Raw genomic sequence first — 19,502 nt, 5'->3', positions numbered from 1 at the left:
GTTTCTATGATCTTCTTCTTTTTTAATTCATACAAACTGCAAAAAGGGTAAATATAAATTTCCATGATTCCAGGCAGGAACCGACATTTCCTTTCCCCGTATCTGTCAAGGCCCAAACGCCCCGAAAGCCTCAATCCTCATATCTTTCCTCGTCATTCGTCACAATTAACCCGCAGATAGCAAATTTTGTATGCCTTGCACTGAATGCTTCAAGAATGCTGATTAACATGAGTTGGTAGCTTTCCTGTTAATTCTACCCTTATATACTTGAAAGCGAGCTGGTTAAGCTTTACGCATGCAGACTGCATTAACAAACGCACCAGATATTACATAAAAGTATATACATACACGTTCTCTAATACAACCTATGTACTGTATAAAAGTCCAATACACAATAAGGTTACAATAAGACTTCAAAAGAATCTTTAAAAAGTTTTCATTTCCTAAACAATTTAAGCGATCTGTTTCTCTCTGCCGGATTTCGTATTTAAAAACTGAATGTGACGCGTTAATTACTACAGAAGTTAACTTCAATTATTAAAAGAATTTTAACAGAGTAATATCTTCCCAAAAAAAAAAAAAACTGCAAGAGGAGCATCCGTTGTTTTGACGTACTCTGTACCTATCCGTTTGAACGCAGAACGACCAATTGAAAGTATGTGTTGGCAGAACGAGACCAAAGTATGCATGTTTTGGTGTTCTTACTAAGCGCATTTCTTTTTCAATATGAAGTTAATCTTTATTTCGGCTAACGAAGATTAACTTATGCTACACTTTACTTAAATTATTAGCAATATGTCGAAACTATCCTTTAGCATTTGGGCACATACGCTCTTAGGGGATGGTTCTATGATCATGGACTAAATATAAGAATATGTACTAAAAATCTTCTTTGAGAATGCAAGTTGACGAAGAATATAGAAACATTTAAGATGTGCCGATTTATATAACAATAAATACGCGAATATGAACTTTTCATGATATAAAGGCGTCTTTGTTATTTTAGATGGCTCTTAAAACGGATTAGGTCTACATATAGACGACAAAGAAGACATCTCATTAATTAATTAACAAAAATACTTAATTATTTCACATATTTACAAATAAAATTTACTTTAAAAGTATAAAATTTTCAACTTAATGCTGAATCCACGTCATCTGAGACGAAACTCACAACAGCTAGTGAATGGGCTGACAGGTTAATATGGGGAAATAGATCAACATCAAAACTCACCTTTTTAAACCAGTTTTATAACTTGTTCTCTAAACATTATTGAAAGGATTACTAACTAGGGTGAATGCTATTAAAGAGGGGTTTGGATTTACTTTAATCATGTTGATTAAGTAAAACTATGACTTGTAGTATCAAGTAGGGGCAAATTCTGTATTTAAATGCAGGAAAGTTTTTAAAACAGTAAAATTGCACCGGAGTTTGTCATCACAATACGAGGTGTGTTATTTACCTAACGTCTTGCAATGAAACAAGAAAGACCTCTGAAATAATATGACATATTTCAATGTTAGTTTCTGATTGATATAATTCCGATGGCAACTGGAAATAAACATTAACCATAAATCTTTGATATGGAACAATAGATCGTCATAACGATTTCAATATACAACAGCTACTGCAAGGTGAATGGATCACTAAGAGACTTTAGCAAGGTGGCCTAAACTACATGTGAAATTGTATAAACAAATATTTAGGTGAATTGATATCAAACATATTGCCTCCTTTTTCATTGCTCTTCGTGAATCCAAATCATCCGTTTATTACCTCGATATCATTGTGAGATTAGATAAATCATGAGGCAGTAAAACAGGACTATATATGGCTGACAAATATTGTGTGAGTTACCTAGCATATTTGGGTAGAAGTTTTAACAACCGATGTTTGAGATTCAAGGAGCAAACGGAAACCATTTGGCAACTTAAGGACAAACCGTAGTCGCCAAACTGGAGCCTATAAACCTATAAACCGAACATGTGCGACTGATGTGTGCATCAAACGGCGTTCGCACACCGGAACAGTATAAGGGGTGGTCAGTAATTCCGAAAATTAACACTTATTGCGCAGTACTGAGGCAGCCCAACGTGACCTTCATGCATGAACAATGCATATGTAATACAGATAACGTTTATATGACTTATCGTTAGATACTTAGCCATTTTGCTGACGAAAACGTTCATCCTTTTGCTAAATTTGGTAACCACATTCGAGACGATTTTCGCGCAAAATATGTTAGGTGCATGTTTAACTTGAGCAGCTAACGGGTCATAATTAATGGTATGCAGGGATGATACTTAAGCGCAATATGCTCCTAAACTGATAATCTTGGTACAGTTATAGTTTAAGTGTTCAACAGTTGTTTGTTTCAGAAATATACAAAAATTTCTATTATCAATTTGACGATGCGTCGCGTATTTTTGGCTCTCATGCGTGTGTAAGTGTGTTTGTGTCATGATGTATATTTGTGATACTTTTAAGGATAAGTCACCCAATATATAGCCTGGGCACGAATTCTAACTAATTCATTCGAAACCCCAGTCCCCTTTCCTTTTAAATGTGAATCACGAATCCCATGGAAGGAACAGCTATTACGCTTGATACTCATATGGCAAACCAAATGCCTATTAATGAATGTTCCCGGTTTTCAGTTTAAACCCCTGATTACCAACCCATGAACCTGGAATATCTCGAATATATCAGGATTACGATGTTAATAACGGTATTTGCCGAAATCCAGCTTTTCATCGAAAATCCAGGTTTTCGTCAAAAATCCAGGCTTTCGACTGATAATCTAAGATTATCTGGTGATAAACCGATTTTCGGTCGAAAAACCCGGATATACATACCAATAAATTTATCTCTCAGGTTTTCAACAAAAACGATAAATCTGGATTGCCGATAGGAAAAAAGAAAGAAACAAGGTTTATCGTCAATATAAATTTGCATTATCAATGGAAAACCTTGGATTATCGGGCGCAAAATCTGTAGCATCAACCGCTAAACCTAACTTGTATTACAGGTCGAAAATCCAGGTTCCTCAACGATAAACCTGTATCATCGCTCGAAAAACTTGGAATATCATCGTTGAACTTGGATTATCGTCTTCAGTGGCGTAGGAAGGTACTTTTGAGTGGGGGGCTGAAGACTGATGGCCGGTCTGGGGGAGGGGTCTAAGGGGAGGGTGTGTCCCCCTCCCCTTTGGAATTTTTTTGCATTTCCAAGTGGCCTCAGATGCAATCTGGTGCAATATAGCACACTTCAACACCCACTTCAGTTTGTAAATAATTTTGCATTTTTACCTGGCCTTAGATGCAATTTGGTGCTCCAAATGAGATTTTTTTCTCATTTGGAAATGAAAAAGGGGTTTTCTGACATGCGAAGCGGGGGGGGGGGCGGAATGATACTTCCGCCCCACCATATTTTTCACTGGGGGGCTGGCTCCCCCCAGCCCCCCGGTTCCTACGCCCTTGATCGTCTTTCTTACATATTCGTATTAGAGAGCATGCATCTGACATGACATTTTGCGTTTTATGCTATGAATCTAATCTACATGGATTTATCCAGATCACTTCAATATGACTACCTAAGTCTCCGCGACGACAACATGAGTAGAGTGGTACATACGGCGCGCCATACTCTAGCACCGCGAAGATCGGATCCGACCTATGGCATGTGAAGCGGTATTGGTACTTGTTAGTGTATGCTCTGAAGACGAAGTGCGGGAAGTCAGCACGCAGTCAACCAACCGCCGGCGTTTATTTCATCTATCCTGTCAAAATGTCTGAGCAGAAAAAGGTAATGTATCACCATGCATGTGCTGTTGAGGAGTTCACCACCCAATGTGATATATGAGTCTAACTCCTACACCAAACATCGAGAACAATATTTTATTGTTCCTTGTAAACAAAGCTAACAAAAGTTAGGCTAGGCCTAACCGATTAGTCACAATGATATAGGCCTAGGCTAGGAAGCCTATAACTGGCCGTTAGGCTCGTACATGCCCAACGGTAGGAACACAGGCCTAGCGTTACAACATGCACACAGCGGCGATCCGAAATTCTCGAATCGAAATAAGCATTTCCAAAACAATAACCTCGATTCCATGCTTTCGGAAATATAAGTTGAACTGAAGTGAATTTTCTCCAAACGCAAGGTTATTATCTAGACACAGACATAGTAACGTAGGCCTAAATGAATTCACGAAAGTAGGCACATAACATCAATGATTGAGCAATTTACAACTGTTTTGCCTGTACTACTATAGGCGGGGGACGTGTCATTCCTCCATCGGTACTTTCCGCCATAGAAAATGTGCTCTTTTCGCCATAGAAAATGTGCCATTCCGCCATTAATTTGTATATGAACTATACCAAGCCCCGAAAAATCCACAAAATCAGTCATTTAAACCTACAATCAGAATCGTACTTTTTGAATAAACTATCAACTATTCAACTAACTATTATATATTTGAAGACAATCATGTATCAACACTTATGAACTTACAATTCAAACTATTCAATCAACATGTACAGTGCATCAACTCCCCAATATTGTCTTAACTACAATTCAGGCTATCCAGCGAACCTTCACATTTGAAGCAGTGTATACTTTCCTTATCAGAGAAAGCTTCCCTGATACATTCCTGTACACCAAGGTCAAATCCATACCTTAAATGTACCTTTCCGCCATGGCCGAAAGAGTAATGGAGTATAGTCTCTCCGTTTTAGAGTAATACTAACTTTTTCTTTTTTTCTTTTTTTTTCTTTTTTTTTCTTTTTTTTTCTTTTTTTGTATCTGACATGAAGTGTTTTCTCTCCTTTTTAAAGTACTTAATGTAAAGTAATCTACAGACTAGTTCCTTAACCATCTCTCACTACTCGAGCCCTTTAATGATCTTGGGATTCTTATGGAAAGACACTGGTACACGGCACACAGAAATGACATAACAAATAACGCCCAACCCTTCAACTTTAAATGGAATTGTTTGGTGGAAAATGGGGTTCAGTCCTTTCGGTCATATCATGTTTTGTATTTGTATCGCCCTTAGCATTGCCCTGTGATGAATTTTAGTTCTGGTATGACAGTACATTTTGTGAACCAATAGTTCCCGCACTCATACCGCACTGCAATTTATCATACCTGAGCTAGGCGTACATATAACCTGCGTATATAATTTTTTCTGACTTTTTTGTCAAAAATGTTACTTTCTCCAGTTTTTTTGTCTGTAGGATGTGAAAGATGAATCAGAATACATCACCCTGAGAGTAATTGGTTCTGTGAGTATCAATCTTTCTTTGTATTAAAGAGATGTAATAACATAACATCATTTACTGTAGCTTGTCAAACCATTTGCCTGCTGATCTTTCCAACGTTTGACTCATTTTAGTTATTATTTAGCTATATCTAATACAACTTATGCAAAGCTGACATCATGAGGTAATGACATCAACCACAGCACTCGTGAAAATGGGATTTGAGTGATTGAATTCCTTGAAGCATTTGTGGGGATATACTTGTATTTAATTGCTCAAATTAAGCAATTTGATGCAAGACAATTTACAATTTCTTACAAGACAGTTTTGGCACCTTTAAAGTACGACTCCACGATATCATACTTGCAATATGTACTACTGTGTACTGGTTAGTAATTTCTTTTCGGTCGGTCCCCTGGTACCTGTTCCCATCACTAATGTATACTAAACAGTAGAATTTCCTGTGTACGAGTGGATGTTGTGAGAGATAATTAGTTTACCAACACCATCTTACATATTTTTTCTTGCAGGTAGGTTCAACCGTTGAATTTAAAATCAAAAGGTCAACACCCTCGAGGAAGCTGAAGAAAGCATACTGTGATAAGCAGGTATGAAAGCAGGATCGTTTTTAGTCTACCTAGCCAAATTAGTCTGCAGGCTTTGGCCACAGACAGTTGACCTGGATCTCACCAAGAGACTGAGTAAGGGCCCTGTAGTCAAGGCTGGTATAGTCTGCTCCAGTACTTGACAATATTTTTCAGAGGAGCCTGTCAGGGCTTTGTCATGAGCCATGTTAACCCAATACATTTTGTTAGTGCTCACAACAAATGCATATATATAAATATATATATATATATGTATATATATATATATATATAATGAAGAGGACAACATGTTATGCCTTTAAATCCAACATAATATTTAGAATAGAATAGAATAGAAATAACTACACGCTACACAAATTTTCGGACACCCTGGTCCTTCGTCAGGCGTAAAAAGAGTGATTGAAATCATGTTAGTCCACATAAGCCCCAGACTGTTCAAAGTGCTTGAACCCGGAAAGAAAAGCCATATCCCTATCGAGACCCTGACAGTGTGAACGTACTTTAAGGATCAATTCGACTTCCTTCAAGTTTCCAAGATGGATTATAAAACAAACAAGCAACAGTGAAGCCGTTATGGTATTGGTCTGTCTTTTTCTTCCTAAGTTTGAATGATCTGTTTCATCAGTCTGACTCTTCTTGCTGCCAATAAACATTTTGATGTATCTATTTTATCTGCGAAAGGAGTTCGCCTGCCTGAATAGATATTGTTGATACAGTTTCCGGTATTTTCTGGTCACTACAGTTAACTGGGGCTCTGTGTGTATGTGTGTGTGTTTATTATCTACATGGCACAGTGCCCAAGGCATACAACTCGGGAGCTGCAAAGATTGTAAAGGTCGCAATGTTTCCTGAAATCACTTCCATGAACGTTAAACTTGAGGTTCATTTACAGTGCAGTACAGGTCCTTTAATGCAGCGAGACAAAAAGAAATCAAGTATCCAAACCCGTTCTGTCTTCCTCCAACGACTGAATCTGCGACTTCAAAGAGATGATGTCTACTTCCAGAGATTTCACTTTACAGCCCATCTGCGTTTCCAGTCTCTGTAGCTCCTAGAAAAGTATTAGAAATATGTTAAAGTTAATCCAAAGTCAATGAACCTAGTGTATCATCTCAGAATATTGGTACAAATGCTCTATTTACTTCAGAAACTGACTGTTCTAATCTTGTTGATAGGAAGCCAGTTCATACGCATTCACACACCAGTACACTCACTGTGGTCCAGTCTGTGACACAAAGGTCTGAGGTCAGATTCCTACCTTTGCCTGATGAGTCCAAAAACTGCAAAATGGGTCACACACACACACACACACCCACATATATATATATATATATATATGTATATGTATATATATATATGTATATATATATATATATATATATATATATATAGATATATATATATATATATATATATATATATATATATATATATATATATATATATATATATATATATATATATATATATACCCAGCATGTCAGAAAGTAGCATGTTAGGAAAGGATGTAAAAACAGACATTATTTATTAGGGTTTATAACAGACCTCAGTTTTACTCTGCAGCTGGTCCTGCAGTAGGTGCATTTCTTTGTTTTGCTGGCCGTCATGTCGCTTCTGTGATATTTCTATTCCTTCCAGCTGTACAAAAGAGATGGTTTTGTATCATTCAGTGAACTCATGGTTTCTAATCTTCAATCTCCACTTGGAAGGTTGGAATTAGTCTACATGAGTTGTTACACAGGTTTTTTTTTCTTCATGTTCAGTGTAATTTTCTTTCTTTCTCAAAAGCCGAACAGTTAAAGGGGCATATTGCATTAATTACAGCCAAATGTCACTGCCTGAAAAGTTGTGTGTAATAAATATAGGCCACTTTTCAATAGGCGCTGTATACCAAGCACACATTTTGTACATTCTATAAAACAAAGGAAGTTGTAATTGCAAAAGATGACTTACAAGATAACTTTTAAAGGATGAGATTAGGCAAAAAGTTTAGTCTGGAAATGCTTAGTTACAACAAAAACAGGAACATTCCAGTGCAAGAATTGTTTCTCTAGCTATTACTGTTTTCAGATTATTCACCTTTAAAATATATGCTAAATCCCTGGCATGATCCTTTAAGGCTGAAATGATGATACTGTCATGTGCTGAAATGGAAATCCATTGTTTTAATTAACCTCTAATTACTCAACCAAGACATTTCCTTTGAACTTCACAGAACATAACAGGTAAAAGGGCCAAGAAGAGCACATGCCCCGTTGAAAGCCCAACCATGCAACCCCAGCACAGGAATACACACAAAAATATATATATAAAAAGAAATAAATTTTAAAAACTCATTAATTAATAAAAAAGTACACCTTTAACTCCATTAAATACAACCACTCTTAGTAAAGACTTATCAATGTTTTCTTAAAAGACAGCACAGAATCAGAACTAACAACCCAATCTGGCAAGTTATTATATTCTTTCACAAGCTAAGTTTTCTAACAGTCAGACGAGAAAATCTTTCATTAATTTTAAACTATAACTATGAGAAATAGTTGGAACCTTCAAAAAATCACAAGCACCTAAAGAATCACTAATTGTGAGGAACTTATAAACCTGTATCATGTCACCTTGGACTCTCCTCAAGTCAAGTGTAGTTAGCCCAAGAGCTCTTAAACAACTTTCACAAGGTAGTTGCCGAATATTGGAAATAATCCTAGTAGCTCTCCTCTGAACCTGTTTCAGTACTACTAATTTATCCCTTCCATTAAAAGAACTCCAAAATTTGTGTAGTGTACTCAAGATGTGGCCTTACTAACTGTTATACAAGTTTAAAACAACATCTTCACTTAGGAGAAGGAGGTTTTAAACTAAGAAGCTAAGAACAAGACTTTTGACCTGAGAGTTGCAAATTGAACAAAAGGAAAAATACAAAGTTCTGCATTTTTAAATGAACAAATGCCTAACATCTAGGAGTCTTGAAGTATTGATACATCTAGACTATGATAGTTTCTATCGCTAAAGGTAATAATCTGTTACCTTAGTTTTCAGGGTGTCTCTTGCTTTGGTAGTGTCAAGCAGTTTTTTCTCGGTTTTGGCCAGAGTTGCCTGTAATTCAGACTTTTCTTTTAGTGTTCTCTGAAGATTACCCTCCAGTCTTGTAACTTCATTTTTCTCTTGCTGCCGTTGACGATCCAAGTAAGCCTGGTATTTAACCAATCTTTGTACCTTTCAAAGCAATGAAAAATAAGTGTACACCAAGATCATGTTGATTACCTAACATAATCCACAAAGATCTAGCTTTAAATATGCCACAACAATTGAATGGTCATCAGAGATAAATGATTAAGATTGAAAATGTAGAGAATACTAAACATTTTGCCACCTGTATATCTATGATTTAAAACCTGTACTGCAATAAGTTTGGAGTATATATAGACGGAGAACTTTTGATTTTCCGTAGTACTAGAAGTAGGAAGTTACCCACTAAATGTTATCAAATTTCTGCAGAAAAGGACAAAGTAAATCTAAAGTGAATGTGTTGGAAATATTAACAACAAAGGAACTTTGCAAACTTGTTCACTTTGTTCTAGATGTTAATTGAATTCTGAAATACATTTTGCCACCTAAAAAACTTATTTGACAAGTTTTCTTCTTACCTCTGATTCCAGTTCCTTGAGTCTTCTGTCATCTTGACTGCGAGAAACTCTCCTCTTTGTTTGTGTACTTCCAGATGGAGGCTGTGGAGCAAATGAAGATGCATGTTCAAAAATCCAGACATTTCAACAACAGCAGTCTTACATCAGCTCTGATATGTCAGTAATAATCACAATTCTCATTTATCTCTAGGATGTCAGTCAGACCATGGAGTGGCATAGAAAGTAAGACACATATGATCCTTCTCCTCCCCCCCCCCCTTCCATTGCCAAAGTTCTATCACTTCTAAACTGACATTAATAGTAAGTTATCAACAGTTATTTATTTTTTATATTAGTGTATATATAAGATGAAAAAGATATCTAGATAGGACTTGTGCTATTTTTATCATGTCACTCCACAATGATGGACACATCAGAAATGGCTACTGAACTAAAATGAGGGTGAATAATTACACTTTACGCAGAAGAAACCACTTTTCTGTGCTATTTTGGGAAGAGCTTTGATGCCTCTCCTGATGGAGAACAGTAAGTAGAGAACCTGGCTGTATAAAACAAATTCATTAAAAAAAACATCCAAAGTTGTGTGACAATGCATTATTTGATGTATGCTTCACTTACGAGAGACTCAGTAGATGATACTTTTCTTAAAGGTGACATGAACAACAACGTGTTGTTAAGAGACTTTGGTGCCAGATCTAAAGAGAAAATGAGAATAAACAGTATTTAACAGGCACACTGTGTGGACAAAGTATACAAGGAAAATGTATAGGACCAGTACTGCATCGCAAAGATGCCAGACGATCAAGTTGCTGTGTAAGTGTGGTTAATACAAGAACCATCAAGCATTAATTAAAGTAAAATTAAACTGAGACAAATTTCAGAGCCTACATAGCTGCGGCACAACTTGAACACTATATTATTCCCATACAATTTATTACCAAAGGCCACAAGTAGAAACACATTAACATGTTTCATTGCTCCAGTAACAAACACTTTATTATTCCCACATTACCAAAGGCCACAAGAAACATGTTTCATGGCTCCAGTAACAAACACTATGTTATTCCCATACAATATATAATCAAAGGCCACAAAAAACACATGAACATGTTTCATTGCTTGGGCAGGTCCAAGCTACTTGCACTGTGACGTACGGGACATTTCAGAGACTTAAATGTGTCTAAAAGTATATAAAATCTATTTTCCAGAAACTTTATAAGGTTTTCATATTTGTTATTGCTGCTACTTTATTACAAACTCATGAAGATTTCCTACACTTGCTTTAATTAGGTCCCATCTTAATTAATGTACAGTGTGACGTACGGGACCAGAGAATTTTGTGTTTTTTTTTGCTAAAGAGCAAATCTGAAATCCCTCTGAAATTAGGAGGGCAGTGATCAAGCTGTTATAACTAGTGAATAGCCTTACCTTCCAAGGGCTAAGCTGTAACATATTAGAATAAAAATATGAAGCCATTCCAGTTCAGTGATTACACAAATGAAAATTGTCCTGTGACGTACGGGACATGTGACATACGGGACAATTTGTCCAAATAAAAATTGACTATGAAAACTCATATTTTTATTCCTGAATATACCATAACAAGCTGATTTCTACATAAAAACATTAATTCGGATATGCCAGAACAATGTCATTGGTAATTTAATGCCATATTTCCTACTTTCGGGAATCGAAAAGAGCAGTGACTATACTTGTGAGATCATTCCACTACATAAAACATGGAATGCGTAAAGTATAAATCTACTCTACACATTCATCAAATACTCATAACATCAATTTTAGCTTTGTTAGACCACAAATGATCCAAGATGCAAGTTTTGGTGCAAAACTGTCTCGATATATACTGTAAAACACTGTATCATACTCCCCACTATTGACCCTCAAGTTGAAATATGATCCATCCCATTCAAAAACATATCAAAATGTCCACAGTAACGTCCACATAATGTCCATCTATGAAACTAGTACAACAAAGAAAACTCTATAGACCTAATACTTGTTACCAGACCAAATAGTCATAACATCAATTCTAGCTTTGTTAGACCACAAATGATTCAAGATGCAAAGTTTTGGTGCAAAACTGTTTTGGTATATTGTATACTGTACAACACTGTATCATACTCCCCACTATTAACCCTCAAGTTGAAATATGATCCATCCCATTCAAAACATATCAAAATGTCCACAGTAACGTCAATGTAATGTCCATCTATGAAACTAGTACAACAAAGAAAACTCTATAGACCTAATACTGATTATTGAACAAACTCATGAGTGATTGTCCTCTGCAAAAATTGGGCGAGCAAAACTCTACACTTGTAACTAAAAATCTCAATGTCTACTATCTAAGTTCAGGACACAAGAACATTTTTGCACAGTCATGATAGTCACACTTCACAATAGGCCTACGAAATGTTGAAATGCAAACTCAACATTCTTTAAGTCGTCCTCATTCAACGTCAATGTTGAATAGCATTGTAGATGATTCTGTATCCCACACACACACAATTGACTTCCCGATATATTGAACAACACCTGGGCTGTTGGTGGTCATCAGTCAATGGTTTATTTGAAGCCATGTTGTGCTCTTCAGGCATGCAGGGATTATAAGTTGCAACTACTGTACCATCTTTCAACAAAATAAATTGGTAAGCATTGGAAGGTTTCCAGTAGAGGTCCCCATTGGAGCCCATGCATGTTTATTATGTATAAATACAGGGTTTCCCCCACACTATGTCCCGTACGTCACATTTTTAAGTTTGATAATTAGATTTGCTGTGAATATTTTTTCAATATTTTTGGGATGGATTTTGTTGAACAATGTTCTTAATTAGAACTTAACAGAATATCACCAAAAAAAATTGTTCGTCCACATCAAAACTTGAAAAAAAGTGCTGAAAATTGTGACGTACCGGACATCAGTATTTGGACACTAGCTAATTAGCATATAATTGATGAACCCCCAAACATAATATGTCAAAATTATTGGAAGGAAGGGTGTATCATGTCCCACATAACTTATATTCCATAAGTTCATATTGCTGGCAGGGAAATAGAATTCTAAATGTCCGTACGTCACACTGCAACTTGAATTTATGCAAATTAGCTGGCTGTAATTGTTCGAATAGGCAAAAATTTTTTTAAAAATTATGAAAATCTGAAACTTCAATAATTCAGCTTTAACATGACACCACATTTAGGGTGCTTCAGTAAAGTTTGAAATTTGGCTTCTAGGGATACAATAGCTTGGACCTGCCCGCTTCAGTAACATACTACAAAGACTATACTGTAGATGTAAGGGAAATGTTCAATGTAATTTAATATTTGAAAGCTTTCATCACTAATAGGCACTGTACTAGAATCTACTGCAGGTCTACTAAGGCAGGCAGCTACAGTAGGTACTGCACAATCAGTGTACATCCCGTACAAGCACCTAGTTAAGCATTGCCTTCCACCAAAAACACAAACAACACATTAACATATTTCATTGCTTCAGTAACATAATGTAAGGGAAATGTTCCATGTAATTTAATGATTGAAAACTTTCATCACTTAGGCACTGTACTAGAATCTACTGCAGGTCTACCATGGTAGGCAGCTACAGTAGGTATATACTGCACAATCAGTGTACATTCCGTACAAGCACCCAGTTAAAGCCTCGCCTTCCACCACATATAAGTCTTCCATAGGTGAACAACCTGGTACTTAAGGTTTAAACTTGAAAGAAACAAATTACTGGCTGCCTGAGGGGGCACGAAGAAAAGCATGTGGTACATCCCTGCCCAGAAGGTGTTAACTGTACCTTTTGGCTCCTTGAATCTCTCAGTAGTTGGCAAAGCCACACCCTATGGCTTAGCTGATGCACTGACATTGTATTGGTCTGGGGCAGGGGTTGTATCTACGAACAAACAGAATCAATTGTTGAATATTAGGGCTGCCTAGGAAGGTGTACAGTATATATATATATATATATATATATATATATATATATATATATATATATATATATATATATCTCCTTTCAAAATAGGCCTACAATCACAACTGGTTACTCGCTATTCACACCAGTAAGACTGTCCGCTGTCAATCAATTTCTTCATTCTGCAGTTTAATGATATATTATATATATATATTATTATATATTTGAAGACAGTGTATCAACTCTTACAAACTTTCAAACAAAACTATTCATTCAACCTGTACGTTAAAGACTATAACTAGACTTAACTACTGTACAATTAAAGTCTATCCAGTGAACCATTTCATTTGAAGACGGTGTACCTATCCTTCTACGAAAATCAAAGAAAGTTTCACCGAAATATACATTCCTGTGTAAAAATTAGAAATTGAAGCTTTCTGTCATATATTTTTATCCTTTCCGCCATGGCAGAAAGGATGGAGGAATGGTATGGCGGTATGTAGAGTGCCAATGGCAGAATGGCACTGGAACCGGTTAGGTCTAGCCTAGACTGGTAAAAACTAATAAAGCACATATCAATTGATATGAAATTTAGATGACTTCTGTATATCATCTGTGAGAACTCACATAAAGACAGTTGCTACATAGCCTGGCCTAGCCTATAATGTAGTACTAGTATGAATGTATTTTATTTATTTTACAAAATTTTTATAGTGCCTTATCCTATCAAAAATTGCTCTAAGGCGCTTTACAGTAAAATACATACAAACATGATATATAAATCGATAATTGTAAGGTATAAAAAGGGTAGAAAATTTGTTTATACAATCTGACAATAAATTGTATAAAAACTGCAAATAGGAAATCGAAATTTTGGTTATTCTAGGCTTACATGTTATTACTGTTCACTTACATAGCATCCACGTTCTAGCACTATGCCTAAACTAAAGTTGAAACTTCCCGCAATGCCCTTTGCTGAATCTGATCAACGGAATTGTGAAATCATAAGACTGTAGCCTAGTCTTAAAGTAATAGGCTACCGCAGATTAAAATCAACAAAGTGGCTATTCTTACGACTATTCGTAAGAATAATTTCCGATTACGCATGCGCAGTTGCTATTTTTATGACCAGGAGTACTATTTTTTACGACCAGGAGTAACAATAATTTCCGGTTAGGGTTAGTCTTAGGATTGGGGTTTACCCCAATTGGGGTAAACTACATGCGCAGTTGCTTTATTTACTTTACTGCGCTTGAATTCGCCTTTGTCGTAAGAATAGTTTATAAATAATTGTTACGACTAGTTGTAAGAATAGCCACGGCCTAAAATCAAAGATATTATCATTTACCATGGTTAGGGGTTGGCAAGTAGGTTAAGGAAGTAGGGTTAGGAAGTAGGGTCGATTGGTACGGATTCTAAATTAGTACCTACCAAGGACTAGTTTGCTTAGCATCGAAAAGTTGTGATAATCCTAAACAAAATACTAGGTAGTACTACTATAGCCCACTACTACAGCTAGTCTAGGCCTAGTCTTGCTTTTTATTAGCCTCAAGATAGGCTACTGTTTATGTGTAGATTTCGTCGTAGTTGCGAAGAGTAAATGTCGGTCAAAGGTTTTACTAGCGTTAGGCAAAGGTTTTACTAGCGTTAGGCAAAGGTTTTAGGCTACTAGCGTTAGGCTTAGCCTGTGCCTATCATCGGTCTGCGTTATGGCTACAAGTTTCGACTTTTCGTGATCTATCATTACCTTTAACTTCTAGAAATCTTTTAGCTTTTGGAAAGGACATAATGTAGAGATGATAACCTAACGAACTGCCAGCCGATGTCAATATTTGTTCGTAATTCGAACTCTACTTGTCGCGGCTGATTTGTAGCTTTTAATTTGAAGATAGCTAGATTTAAATATCCAGCGCCAGCTGACTTCGGCCAATAGTAAAGGAAGGCCACAAGCTGTTATGTAACGCTGTTTGCTTTGCTTTGCTGTACACTGTATAATCGGTTGTAACTGATTTATTTATAACTTTTTGCATAGAAGGGGGTAACTCGGTTAAAATTTGAAAATGATCATATAAAATAAATATGGGAAGAAACATGGGAAGAAAAAGAATTGGAGAAAAATAAATAAATAATATTTAATTAAAAATAAGCCTACCACCTAAATAGGACTCGAACCCATGCCCTAAGGATCACTTCGGATTCATTGATAAACGCAGACTACCATTCCGGTTTTGATCAGCCAATCAGAATCGGGAAAATAATGTCAGTGTCAGTTCAGTTTTGGAGGAAAAAAAAACGCAACCGGGCGAATGTTCCCAGAGGCCTTGAGTTACAAAATTAGTACAGTGCGTCGATGGTTGAAAATTAGACAGTAAACGAGCAGTTTATGCATAGGAAAGAGAACGTAAAGCATACAAAGTCTAAAAAGGGACATCAAAACGTAGTGACAGAAATATGAACAGTACCGTATATATATACAAAGAGAAAAACGAACTAATAGCTTACAAGAGTTGACCAAAAAAGGGACATTTCAATGAAACGTACAGAAAACACACAATAAGTGATACAAGGAGATGAAGAGACAACAGAAAATTAGTCAACAAAATGATAAGAAGGGAGACGGTGCTATAGTAACTGAATTCACTCGATCTTATACTGCATGTTGTCTAACTACAATATCAGTGATGAAACTATGCAAGGATGGAAACATAAAAAAAATATGCACAAAGATGTATATTTTCTTCTCCTATCCTAAACTGGAATAAGGCCACTGAGATACTGACATTTTGAAAACGACTTACTCTTAACTCTCTTTTGGATACCATTCTTCTGAACTTATTATTTACCTTACCTGGTCCTGTTCTCTATACCGGAGCTGTTATTTATACGAAAAGCGCCTTCCGGAAGCTTCCAGACACACCCGCACTACGGTTACAGACTACCCTGGGATTTGACACCCCGACGGAGAGCCCAGCGGTAGCCGAGGTACCTTGCGTGCGCGCTAAGTTAACTTTAAGTATTAAGGTACGTAATGTATTTATGCGAAATTATATATTTTTGTTACCAAGAGACACGCATTAGATTCTTTTAAAACAAAACCTATCTAACCTACTTTATTGTGTTCGTTTCCCAAACCATGATATCTGGACTTTGTAACAATATATATATATATAGTTAGTTAGTTTTTACTGTTTCTTAGAGCCTCTAAGAAACAGTTAAAAGTAACGTGGAATAATATATATATATATATGTATATATATATATGTGTATATATATATATATATATGTATATGCCTATATATATATATGTGTGTGTGTATATATATATATATATTTATATATATATCCCTATTATATATATATATATATATATATATATATCTCCCTATTATATATATATATATATATATATCCCTATTATATACACAGGGTAGCCAGTGATGTATCGAGGATTTCGCAAGGGGCGTGCGCCTCAGCCTACCCTTTCACCGACAACAACATTTTTGACGTTTCTATTTTTCCTCTCTTACTAATGTGTATCTATATATATATATATATATATATATATATATATATATATATATGTAGTGTGTCATGACGCGTGTGTGTTTAGTTTAGTTTAGTAGAAAAAAGGATCAGGAGGGACACTTAAGTCCCCATCAAGGACCCTATAAAGAGAGGGAAAAAAAACTGAAGACACAAACACTCAGACCCGATTACAATGCTTAAAGTGCTTGTCCAAAGCATTCTTAAACCCATTGACACTACTTGCAAGTACAACTTTCTCAGGCAAACTATTCCACTCATTCACAACCCTATTAGAAAAAAAGTTATGCCGAATATTAATCCTACTATGCGACTTTTGAAGTTTAAGACAATGACCTCTAGTACAACTACTGTTTGCAAACATGAAAAAGTCGGTAAAGGATAAATTGTCGAAACCATACACAATCTTGAAAACCTGGATCAAGTCCCCACGTAACCTCCTAAGCTCCAGTGTGGTGAGATTCAACAGTTGTAACCGCCTATAATAAGGAACCCTCTTTAAGGAACTAATCATCCTAGTAGCCCTCCTCTGGACCTTTTCAAGTACTTCCTTATCCTTAGCAAAATAAGGGTTCCAAGCCTGCACAGCATACTCCAGATGAGGCCTAACCAACTGCTTATAAAGCCTAACTACGATGTCCTCTTTCAGAAAACTGAAGTTCCTCTTGATCATACCTAAAACCCTATTACCTCTTTTAGCAGCTTCAAGACAATGTTTGGAAGGTTGCAGAGACGAGTTAATGTAGATACCTAGGTCTCTTTCAACAGAGACCTCCTGTAACTCCACACCATTTAGATTGTATGTAAACTTTTGGTTACTACTACCAATGTGCATTACCTTACATTTATCGATATTAAAAAGCATTTGCCACCCCTGAGACCAGGAAAAAATCTTATCTAAATCCGCTTGAAATTTCTCAGAATCGCTTTTGGAAGAGACCTCAGAATACAATTTGGTGTCATCAGCAAACTTCTTAGCTGTACACAAAATATCTCCGTCGATGTCATTTATATAGGCAACAAACAACAGGGGACCTAATACAGACCCTTGTGGAACCCCACTAGTAACGTTCTGCCAAGAAGAAGCACAGCCATTAATTACCACCCTCTGTTCCCTATCACCAAGCCAATTCCCGATCCAAGACAGTAAATTCCCTATGACACCCATGCTCTTCAGCCTAAGTAAAAGACGCTGGTGGGGAACTTTATCAAAGGCCTTCTGGAAATCCAGGAACACAACATCTACAGACATCTGCCTATTTAGTGAGCTTGTTACATCTTCCATAAACTCAAGGATATTAGTGAGACAAGACCTTTTTTGACAAAAGCCATGCTGAGACTCTCTGATCAAAGACTGACTGCTGAAGTGACAGACCAAAGACTTTTTAACAATAGACTCCATGACCTTACAAACTACACTAGTGAGACTAACGGGCCTATAATTACAGGGCTTAGTCTTATCACCCTTCTTGAAAATTGGGGTAATATTAGCACATCTCCAGTCCCTAGGAACATAACCTTCATCCATAAATTTACTAAAAATCAACGAGAGTGGAACGCAGAAATAGTGTGCAAAAGTCTTCAACAAATACGGATGGATTGCATCCGGTCCAGAAGCTTTAGAAACATTTAGACGAAGCAGCTCCTTTAAGACAACGTCATCCGAAAATAAGACCGTATCCAGTTTAGGCCTATCACTGCCCCCCTGAAAATCTGGAATACTACTCGTATCTTCCCTTGTGAAAACCGACACAAAATAGTCGTTCAAAAGATCTGCAACATCCTGACTATCAGTAACTATCTTATCAGCCTGTGGTGCCCTAAGGGAAACAATTGCATCTTTAACTTTCTGCTTAGACCTGACATAAGAAAAGAAGGCCTTTGGGTTATCCTTAATTTTTAGGGCGATGCTTTTTTCGAAATTCAATTTTGCATCAGAGACTAAGCATTCTACTTTCAGCTGATGAATTTTAAACTTGGCCAAAAGAGATTCAGATTTAGTCCTCCTAAACAACTTCCACATTCTACGTTTTTGCCTAATTGCACATCTAACTTTCTTATTCATCCAGTGAGGCATACTGCTTTTACGACGACGATTCTTCCACGGAACATGATTTTCCATAATGACCTTTAATTTATCAGCAAAACAAATCCAAGACTGAGAAGCACTCATATCACTAAACAAATTAATCCAATCTGTACCCTTTAGTAAAGTTTCAATTGCCTCTGTATCTGATCTCGAAAAATCAGGGACTTTTTCCTTGCTAATAGAACTTACGACCTTACAAACAACATCAAAAGCTAGTATATCATGATCACTAGTTCCTAGTTTTCCTAGACCGGTCAAATCAACAACATTGCTTGGATTAGAACTCAAAACAAGATCCAGGATGTTATCCCCCCTAGTAGGGAAAGTAACATGTTGATGTAAAAAGCAATCTTGCACAACATCTAGAAAATTACTACCTTTCCTACTACTAGAACCATCTATCCAATTAATGTCAGGAA

General features: G+C 36.4%; 1 protein-coding gene across 1 annotated transcript; it reads right to left on the bottom strand.

Moving 5' to 3' along the window:
* Nucleotides 1-6,660: 6,660 nt before the first annotated feature.
* Nucleotides 6,661-15,373, bottom strand: LOC139980120 (uncharacterized). The gene is made up of 7 exons (XM_071991509.1): nucleotides 15,199-15,373; nucleotides 13,335-13,430; nucleotides 10,130-10,206; nucleotides 9,512-9,592; nucleotides 8,892-9,080; nucleotides 7,413-7,505; nucleotides 6,661-6,918 (listed from the first exon to the last, which is right to left on the bottom strand). The coding sequence occupies exons 3-7, from the start codon at nucleotides 10,166-10,168 to the stop codon at nucleotides 6,799-6,801; spliced, it is 522 nt and encodes a 173-aa protein (XP_071847610.1). The 5' UTR covers nucleotides 10,169-10,206; nucleotides 13,335-13,430; nucleotides 15,199-15,373; the 3' UTR covers nucleotides 6,661-6,798.
* Between the last annotated feature and the right edge of the window lie 4,129 nt (nucleotides 15,374-19,502).

The sequence above is a fragment of the Apostichopus japonicus genome, chromosome 14, assembly GCF_037975245.1.
Source record: "Apostichopus japonicus isolate 1M-3 chromosome 14, ASM3797524v1, whole genome shotgun sequence".
Classification (NCBI taxonomy): domain Eukaryota; kingdom Metazoa; phylum Echinodermata; class Holothuroidea; order Aspidochirotida; family Stichopodidae; genus Apostichopus; species Apostichopus japonicus.
Note: the sequence above shows the minus strand (reverse complement) of the source record. Positions and strands in the feature narration are given on the sequence as shown.